This window comes from Salvelinus fontinalis, chromosome 10, assembly GCF_029448725.1.
Source record: "Salvelinus fontinalis isolate EN_2023a chromosome 10, ASM2944872v1, whole genome shotgun sequence".
Taxonomy (NCBI): Eukaryota; Metazoa; Chordata; class Actinopteri; order Salmoniformes; family Salmonidae; genus Salvelinus; species Salvelinus fontinalis.
This window is the reverse complement of record NC_074674.1, coordinates 7,810,019-7,819,813: the sequence shown is the minus strand read 5'-3', so window position 1 is coordinate 7,819,813 and position 9,795 is coordinate 7,810,019. Positions and strand designations below refer to the sequence as shown.

The window sequence follows — 9,795 nt, the reverse complement described above, 5'->3', positions numbered from 1 at the left end:
CCTACTTTTGCAGATTGGAGCTGTCTATTTTTCAGCTGTGAAATTATAAGAATTTAAATGTGGTGCATATCTCTTGGCAACGGCCCAAGACACATTCCTATGTAGGGTATTTTTCCAGGATTTTGTACACAGCTGGGCACATTGAGGGGCTTCCTGTGTGGGAAGAACATTCCTGAACTCCAGGACAAGGTGATAGATGTGTGGATCTCTTAGTAACGGAGCCAAAGCCCACCCGAGGATGGAGGGGGCTCGGTTGGCTCTCTATATAACCTTATTCTGCTTTAGGGGTCACACACTCGGTGTGCTTTTTGGAGGAGAAGAGGGAGATCCATATAGGAGTAGCAGTAGCTGGGAACGATGGTATCTTTGGGGCTGCAGATTCTGGGCGTCGGGCTGGCGGTGCTGAGCTGGGTGGGGAACAGCATCTGCATCCTCCCCATGTGGAAAGTCTCGGCCTTAATCGGAAACAACATTGTGGTGGCGCAGACCATCTGGGAGGCTCTGTGGATGACGTGCGTGGTGCAGAGCATAGGCCATATGCAGTGTAAGGTCAACTACTCACCCCTCTCCTTGCCTCCGGACCTCCAAGCCGCCCGGGCCATGGTAGTCATCGCCGTCCTCTTGGCCCTGTTCGTGCTCCTGCTCTCGGTTGTCAGGGGGAAATGCACCACCTGCGTCGGGGACCAGTCGGCCAAGGCCCGGGTGGCCATCACTGCCGGGGTGTTCTTCCTTGTGGCTGGGGTGCTCAACAACTCCCTGGTACCCGACTCACAGAGGAGAGAGCTGGGCGCGTCCCTGTACGTCGGGTGGGGCGCGTCAGGACCGCTCCTGATCGGGGGCGCGCTCCTTTGCTGTCAGTGCGGGCCGAGGGGAGACCTCTATATAACATCGCGCCCAAATCCTCTGCGTCGGGGATAGAATGTTTATGAGTTTGTAAATACATTTTTTTAAAGTATATATATATGGAAAGGGTGTTTAGATTTTTTCGTTTTGCGAATTGTTTGTGTTACTAATTTCTTTGACTACTCTTTTTTGGGACGTTCGTTTCAAAATAGATGTGTGCTTTAGCCCAGAAGTTCCCAAACTGTGGGTGAAAGTCGTACTAGTAGAATGCACAAGGTGCATTTTCGAAATCAGTTCCTCCTCATGTTAGTCATTTCATACCTTCGAGCAGGGCTCTCCAACCCTGTTCCTGGAGAATTACCCTCCTCTAGGTTTTCCCTCCAACCCCAGTTGTAACTAACCTGATTCAGCTTTTCAACCAGCAAACTATTAGAATCAGGTGCGCTAGATGGAGGATGGATTGAAAACCTGGGTTGGACAGCCCTGCCTTTAGAGTTATTAATAGCTTTTCAGAAATGTCCAGATCAACTAGATCATCTCAGCGAACATTTTTAATTTCGCCGTTTTAAGCCCATAGATATTGTTGTAATTTTTTGTCACTCAAATATCACATGAATAATCATTAGACATGGCAAAATATATATTAGCTTTAAAATGGCAACATTTTCTTTGCACCCTATGATTTTTTTTTGTAGAACTGCAGGAAATAAGCTTTAAACCTGCAAAATGATATCCACCAACAAGAGGGGTGTGAACAGTTTGTGTGATGAACTGTGCCTGTGCCCATAGAAATAGACGTGGCGAGCGCGCAGGGCGCGTGGATGTTCCCCAATGCTGGAAGGGGGGACTGAGTGAAAAAGTTTAGGAACCTCTGCCTATGTATTGTTATAGCCTATAGCCTAGTTTACTTTATATCCTATATTTAGCCTTTTGTTTAGCTTGCGCGTTTAGAGTGGCTATCGATTACATCAGAATAAGAATTGAATAATAATTTCATACTGTTTTGAATTTTGACTGAGTTTTGCTCGAACTGTAAACAGACAACATCGTGTTTTGGGGGGGATTTTCCCAGATTTCTATCCCTTTTGGGACATTAGCCTACTTTTCCGTAAAATCTGCAAGGACATTGCGAAACAGAAGCGCTTCAGAAAACTAAAGGAACTTACTATTTGCTCTTAGAGTGTTGTTATTTAATATATATTTTTTAAATATATATTTTTCTCAACGAATTTTGAAAAGTGAATAATTAGTGATGCTCTGCATATAAATTATGTTAATATTCCTTTTCAGAAACCCGTCTTGAGGAAAACTGGGCGGGGGAATATTTATATATATTTTTGGACATTTATTTTCACCTGAAAAGGAACTGGTAGATGTGCGGTCTGTAGCCTACTGTATGTGAAAAGAGGCGCGCTCTCTGTAGCCTACTGTATGTGAAAAGAGGCGCGCTCTCTGTAGCCTACTGTATGTGAAAAGAGGCGCGCTCTCTGTAGCCATTTAACAGACATGGCTAGAAAGGATCCATCTTTTTTCAAATTAATGTCAAAAGTGGATTTTTTTTGTGCATTTTAGCTAACCCTAACCCTTTCCCTAACAACCTAATTTTCCTAACCTTCTAAATTAGTTCTCCTAACCTGCTGCGTAAATTCTCCTAACCTGCTGCGAATATTCAAATCAGACGTCAATTTGACAAAAAGCTGGATTCCTCGTCAATGTGTTTCCAGGCGCGCTCTAACGGATTGTCTCGAGGTGTCGTCGAAATCTGTTGTATTCAGGGGTTTTTCTGTAAAATACTGTCACCCCACGAGGACAGTCAATTTAACAATGTCAAACAGCCTAACGGCGAAAAATGCACTTGCCAATAGAAATTCATCTTAATCAATCAATCTAGGTCTATGCGCCTACTTTGCGCAACTCGAATGAACAGAGAACAACAACGTAACTTAAACCATGATGCTAAATATTTATATTCAAACAGAACATTTATTTTCGTTTTAAAATCTACTTTTATTTCAAATGTGAATATTTGTGAAATGAAGGGGGAAAAAATGCACATACTGAAAAGCATACAGAAGAGAGTAGTCTGATACTGGGATACAGACTGAATGTAACATTAAATTTGAGCAGAAAACATAATTAAGTCGTCACAGGAGGACATCAATGTAAAAACATTACAACTCCAAAGTCACCTAGCAACATTCAGAATATAGAAATATATCAAGCGGAGCAGACCCAACATCATATCATGTCATAAGATATAATATATATTTAGAACATAGAGCTGGCAATATGTAGAGTAGACAAAACTTAGTGTCGTCTGCAAAAGAGTATCGGACAACTCAATAAGAGCATCAACATTTCATCTGTAACACTGAACACCCCATCCTGCTCCTATATCCCCAGTCCCGTCTTCCAAAAGCACCTGAACCCCTCCCCCTTCTAGCTCTGACTGTTGATAGCTGATAGCTACTTTATTGAGGAAAAGTGTACATACTAAGCCTGTGATATGTGACTGTCCCACCTAGCTATCTTAAGATGAATGCATTAACTGGAAGTCACTTTGGATAAGAGCGTCTGCTAAATGACTAAAATGTAAAAATTTAAAATGTCCCCATATCCACCCGAGACTCTACTCCTCACTCATACATAGTTCATGGATGGAGATGTGGTCCGGACGGGGGCGAACTTAGCTGCCACATATGGCCTGCCCATGTTGCCCTCCTTGGGGGGGCAGTTGCAGCAGAGCAGACCCCCTCCCAACAGCAGCAGCCCTGCGGAGCCCCAGCCGATGTACAGAGCCGCCCCCAGCTCCCTCCTCTGGGCCTCTATCACCAAGGGGTTATAGAAGTCTCTGATCAGGGTATTGGCCGACCATGACACAGGGATGAAGATGAGGAGGCCACAGATGATGAAGACGATCCCGGCGATGATGCAGGCTTTGGCTTTGGCAGCCTCGTCCTCCATGCAGTTGGTGCACTTCCCCCCGACGATGGCCATCATGACGCCGCAGACGCCCACAATCACTGCCACGATGACCATAGCTCTGGCGGCCTGGAGGTCCTGAGGTAAGGCAAGCATGGAGTCATAGACCTTACACTGCATCTGTCCCGTGCTCTGGACCACGCAGTTCATCCATAACCCTTCCCAGATGACCTGAGCGGTGACGATGTTGGCTCCGACAAAGGCAGTGACCCTCCACATGGGCATGGCACAAGTGAGGATGGTCCCCAGCCAGCCAATCATGGCCAGCATTACTCCCATAATCTGGAGGCCCTGGGAAGCCATGGTTGAAGTATACAAAGTTCGAAGTTCAAGGTATACTAGTGCCGCTACTTACTACGGCTGGTACGCTGAATCTACTGCTGCTGTTGTACAGATGATCGACTTACACCCCTGCACACATTATGCCTCTACACGGTTATTTGTCAATGATTCGATCAAGTCAAACTGCTTCTGTCTAGACGATGCTGCACAGTCTCGAACACGGAAAGGTCGCAATGGAGGCTCTCCTCTCCTTCTTCTTCGTCTGCCTCTTATTCCTTCAGACTGACCAGTGGTGGTTTTCTTCCTTCTCTCTGAGAGCCTGAGTTCTGGGATGACGACGAGTTAACAGGATCTTATTATATAGATCACACATTGGAGGGAGGTGGGAGGGTGGGGTTTGGGTTTGGGTTTCTATGCTCCCAAACAATAGAGGAAAGCCGACACTGGATATCCCTGGGCCTTGTTTCCTGCTCTTTGTGTGTTTTGTTCTGGTGATATGAGCTTTACTGAAGGATCTCAAGCAACGCTCCCAAACACAGGACAATGTCTCTCTCTCCAACCCCCACCTGAACACACACACACACAGTATTAACTTCAGTATGTTATTTCCAAGACTATCTTTACAGTGAGTGACATCCAACTGTGGGATCCTGCTAAAAGACTGAAATTCAGTGGTGTAAAGTACTTAAGTAAAAGTACTACTGAAGTAGTTTTTTGGGGTATCTGTACTTTACTATTTATATTTTTTAACAACTTTTACTCCACTACATTCCTAAAGAAAATATGTAAATTTTACACCCATACATTTCCCCTGACACCAAAAAGTACTTGTTATATTTCGAATGCTCAGGCAGGACGGAATTATGGTCCAATTCACACACCTATCAATAATACCGCATCACCCCTACTGCCTCTGATCTGGCGGACTCACTAAACACAAATACTGCAATTGTAAATAGTGTCCCTGGATGTCCGTAAAAATAAAATAAACAAATAATAATAATAATCGTCAGTAAATAATAATAACAATATTGCAGTCTTGTCTTCTTAAGATAAGGAATTTGATGTATAGCATTTACTTTTACTTAAATATGACAATTGAATACTTTATCCACCACTCTACGTACCACCGATACTTTTAGACTTTTACCCAAGTTGTATTTTACTGGGTAACTTTTGCTTTTACCTGAGTAATTTTCTATTAAGGTATCTTTACTTTTACTCCACTGCTGAAATGTAAATGTATTGAGTACCTCACGAGACCAGAATGTTATCCCTCCTCAGTGCAGTAGGAGGCAATGAATACATGCATTTGAGTAGTTTTACAATTCCACCTGAAAACGATATTTTGGTATTTGTTTCAATAGTCCATTGTTGACGTAGTCCCAAAATGTTTTGCTTGTCAGCACTCAAGTTTTCAAGTTATATAACTTTCAAAATAGGATTTCTTTATTTTGAAAGTTACATATCTTGCCGGTGCGCAGGGCATCTGAATTGGCTGCATCTACCACCAACAGCCCGAGACTAATATATAAAAAAAAAAAATAGGTACACAAGGCTTTATCCTTGGGTTTTTTACAGAAATGTTTGGCGATTGACAAGTCGATCGTGATCGACCGGTTGGTGACCACTGCACTAGAATATATGGAGAGACCGTTCAGAAAATTAGAGATCAATAGAAGAAAGCTATGCAAATACACATCTCATTTTCAGCACCAATTGGTAGATTTAAAAATACTCTGATCTTGTATATTATTAGGGTTAGGAAAGTAATTTTGAATTATAATTTTAAAAAATGGGTTTGTAGAGCTTTTATGTACAACATATATTGATGGATCAACAATACAGTGGTTTGAAGAGGAGGAAGGGAAGCGCTACTAAGGTACACTATAGTACGTTTTGGTAGACAGGTGTAAATTGGTCATCAAAAAGAAAGGAGGACCAAGGAACTCTTCATATAATTCATTAAAATGCCTTTATTAGTATGGCAAACTATGCCAAACTATGCCATACTAATAAAGGCATTTTAATTAATTATATGAAGAGTGCCTTGGTCCTCCTTTCTTTTTGAATACAGTGGTTTGATTCATCCTGGAAGTTGCCAAAATCAATTGTTCAAGCCATGAAATATTGGAAGGTGAGAAAAGAGTAGAATAGGGTTTAAACACTAGTCCTATTAATCTATCCTAATAATCTTCACTAATCATGTGATTAAAACGGTCCAGTGGTCTTAAACGGTGGGCCAGGCTCCAGGTTTAAAACAGCTAAGTATGGGTTCCATAATGATTAAAAAAGGCTGCATGTCCCAAATTATTGCACAACTTGTAATACGTTAGCCTAATATGATCCACTATTGCTAGCGATCCTGAGGAACAACCAGAAGAACGAGACAGAGCAAAGAAAGGTAAACTAATGATGTAATGGAGTGATACAAAATGTAAGGAAACTAACACTAAAGTGAGTTAACAATGTAAGGAAACTAATAGTTAAGTGGCAGTTATAAATGACTGTGGGTGTAATGGCAGGTAGCCTCATGGTTAGAGCATTGGGCCAGTAACTGAAAGGTTGCTAGATCAAATCCCTGAGCTGACAACGTCAAAATCTGTCATTCTACCCATGAACAAGACAGTTAACCCACTGTTCCTAGGCTGCCATTGTAAATAAGAATTTGTTCTTAACTGACTTGCCTAGTTAAATCAAATAAAAAAATGATGTTGGCTACCAATATATATTTTTAAATACAGTGAAAAGTCAGGGCATATAAATAATTAAAACATTCTAGAAATCATAAACCAACTCGGTAGGTTTGGCGCTGTACTGTCTTCAGGTACAGGTTAGTAGTGGTAATTGAGGTAATATGTACATGTAAAACAATTGTGACTATGCATAGATAATTATCAGCGAGGAGCAGCAGGGGCAATGCAAACAGTCTGGGTGGTCATTTGATTAGCTGTTCAGCAGTCTTATGGCTTGGGGTAGAAGCTGTTAAGTAGCCTTTTGGACCTAGACTTGGCACTCCGGTACCGCTTGCTGTGCGGTAGCAGAGAGAACAGTCTGACTACGGTAGGAATTCCCCCCTTAGATAGTACAACGGCAGGGAAAAATACCTGAGAAATATTTTGTTTTATGGACATAGTTTAATATTTACTTGCTATTTAGTTGAATGAAAGTTATTGCAGTTATTGCATCTGATAGAAATAAAGCGCTGACAGACTTCTCATCTTGAATATGGTGTTGATGAAATGCCATCAAAACATAAAGTCAAATACATAGGGAAAATATTTATTTACAGTTTCAGAACTATCTACTGTAACTCATACACTTTAAGAAAAACTACACAAGACAATATTAACAATCACACACACACACACACACACACACACACACACACACACACACACACACACACACACACACACACACACACACACACACACACACACACACACACACACACACACACACACACACACACACACACACACACATACATACATACATACATACATACATACATACATACATACATACATACATACATACATACACACACACACAAACACACAAACACACACACACACACACACAGCCAAACCTGCACAGGACAATGTTGCAGACTGCATGGGGTTGTTTTTAAGGAATTCAGTTCCTTCTCCGGGTCTAAGTCGAAAATATACAGGTTAGGACAATATTTATGCAAAGACTTATGGGATAGAATCCTCTTGTTCTAAAGTATATTTTATACCTAGCTTCAGCTGTGGTTCACTTTCAACTGTAACTTACTTCCATGGACTCTTTAGTCACTGTGGTCCTCCTCTTTGCTCATCACCTTCAAATATCCTCATTATCAAACCTTCCTAATAGAGCAGCACCATAGTGACCATAGTGCCAGAATAGAGTCCATATATACACAGCTGGATCTTAGCTACAGACAGACAGTCTCTCATGGCAGACAGACCTCGCTCTCTTCTCTTCCATTCTTGCTCTTCCATTCTTCTCTCTCTCCCTCTCTTCCCTCTCTTCCTTTCTCAGACGTAGTCTTTTCCAGAGGCCGGTCCCAAGGTCTCGGAGCGAGGGGACTTGTTGTACCTGGCGGTGTAGGATCCCTCGTCCTTCTCGGGGCAGTTGAAGCAGAGCAGGCCTCCTCCAATCAGCAGCAGGGCAGCTGCCCCCCAGCCCACATAGAGTGCGCCCCCCAGCTCCCTCTTCTGAGCGCTTTCCAGGTGCGGGTTGTAGAAGTCCTGGATGATGCTGTGGGCTATCCAGCAGACAGGGATCAGACACAGAACCCCGGCAATGATGAACACCACCCCAGACGTCACGCCCACTTTAGCCTTGGACGCCTCGTCCTCCACGCAGTTGGTGCACTTTCCCCCGGCTACAGCCAATAGGATGGCGATGATGCCGGAGAGGATGGCGATGACAGTCATGGCTCTGGCAGCCTGAAGGTCCTGGGGCAGGGCCAACATGGAGTCATAGATTTTACACTGCATCTGTCCCGTGCTCTGGAACACGCATCTCATCCAGATACCCTCCCAGGTGACTTGAGAGATGATGATGTTGCTGTCAATGAAGGCGGAGACCTTCCACATGGGCATGGCGCATACGATGATAGTCCCGATCCAGCCAATGACCCCCAGGGCCGTGCCCAGCATCTGTAATCCAGCTGACACCATATTGGATCCGGTTGGCGTTGGTTTCTCCGTTTGTCTGCGTGTCTGAGTGAAACTGGATGGGCTTTTGTCTTAGTCTGTGTCTCCTCTCTCTCTATGTGGCGTAGAGGTTCTTTGTCTTCTCTCTGTGTAATCTGAATACAGTGGGTGGTCGTCTCCATGTGCTGCTCTAGGTCTGAATCCGAGTGGGGGAGGACTACCAAGAGTACAGGTACTTATAATCTCCACTTTAGGGTGGAGGGAGGGAGGGAGGAAGGGGCCATACTTGAAATCACCTAACAACCAACCTGCTCTATTGTCTCACTCTCTCTCTCTCTAACTTCTCATCTTTCCCTCTCCTAGTTCACTCTCTTTCCTCCTCTCTCTCTGACAACAATAGTATGTACAATTTAATCTATAATTCAATTCCTAGAGCATCATAAGACAATATAGTCAACAGTATCCCTTAACAAAAAAAAACATGTCAAATTTGCAGTTTCACATGTGAAATATCTGTTTTCACATGTGAAATATCTGTCTTCACATGTTGAGCTTAAATTTCACACGTGAAACCATCTTTTCACATCTATTAAATTTAGAGTTCACATGTTAACATCACATTTTCACAAGTGAGGAGAATATCATGTTTTCACCTCACGTGAAAATTTCACTTTCACATGTGGAATTGCAAGTTCACGTAAAAAAATAATTTACATATGAAAATCAATCACATGTGAAAATCAAATTTGCAGGTTCACATGTAAGAAAACCCATGATTGTTTTTCACATGTGAATTTGCAATTCCAAATGTGAAAGTGAGTTTTTCAAATGTGACAGTTTTTCACATATGAAACTGCAAATTTCATTATTTCATGTAATTGTTTTTCACATGTGAATTTGTAATTCCACGCCACTCCCACTTTAGCCAAGGATGCCTTGTTTAAACACCTCGTCTAAATCTGATTTACACGTTCACTTCCAAGAAAACTCCACATGGGGTTGAAATAATGTTATTCTCCTCACATGTGAAAAGAGG

At 42.6% G+C, this 9,795-nt stretch overlaps 2 protein-coding genes across 2 annotated transcripts; one reads left to right on the top strand and one right to left on the bottom strand.

Annotated features, from left to right (window-relative positions):
* Positions 1-290: 290 nt before the first annotated feature.
* Positions 291-918, top strand: LOC129863177 (claudin-4-like). Its single transcript, XM_055935099.1, has one exon. The coding sequence runs from the start codon at positions 358-360 to the stop codon at positions 916-918; it is 561 nt and encodes a 186-aa protein (XP_055791074.1). The 5' UTR covers positions 291-357.
* A 1,913-nt stretch (positions 919-2,831) lies between these two features.
* LOC129863549 (claudin-4-like) lies at positions 2,832-8,948 on the bottom strand. The gene is made up of 2 exons (XM_055935606.1): positions 8,305-8,948; positions 2,832-4,135 (listed from the first exon to the last, which is right to left on the bottom strand). The coding sequence occupies exons 1-2, from the start codon at positions 8,781-8,783 to the stop codon at positions 3,484-3,486; spliced, it is 1,131 nt and encodes a 376-aa protein (XP_055791581.1). The 5' UTR covers positions 8,784-8,948; the 3' UTR covers positions 2,832-3,483.
* Between the last annotated feature and the right edge of the window lie 847 nt (positions 8,949-9,795).

Bases quoted from the DNA above. Each gene is read 5' to 3' on its own strand.
- LOC129863177 (XM_055935099.1), top strand. From the start codon at position 358: ATGGTATCTTTGGGGCTGCAGATTCTGGGCGTCGGGCTGGCGGTGCTG.
- LOC129863549 (XM_055935606.1), bottom strand. From the start codon at position 8,783: ATGGTGTCAGCTGGATTACAGATGCTGGGCACGGCCCTGGGGGTCATT. The intron at 4,136-8,304 runs GGGGGGCGCACT...AACTTTGTATAC, and splicing joins AGCGCTCAGAAGAGGGAGCT to TTCAACCATGGCTTCCCAGG.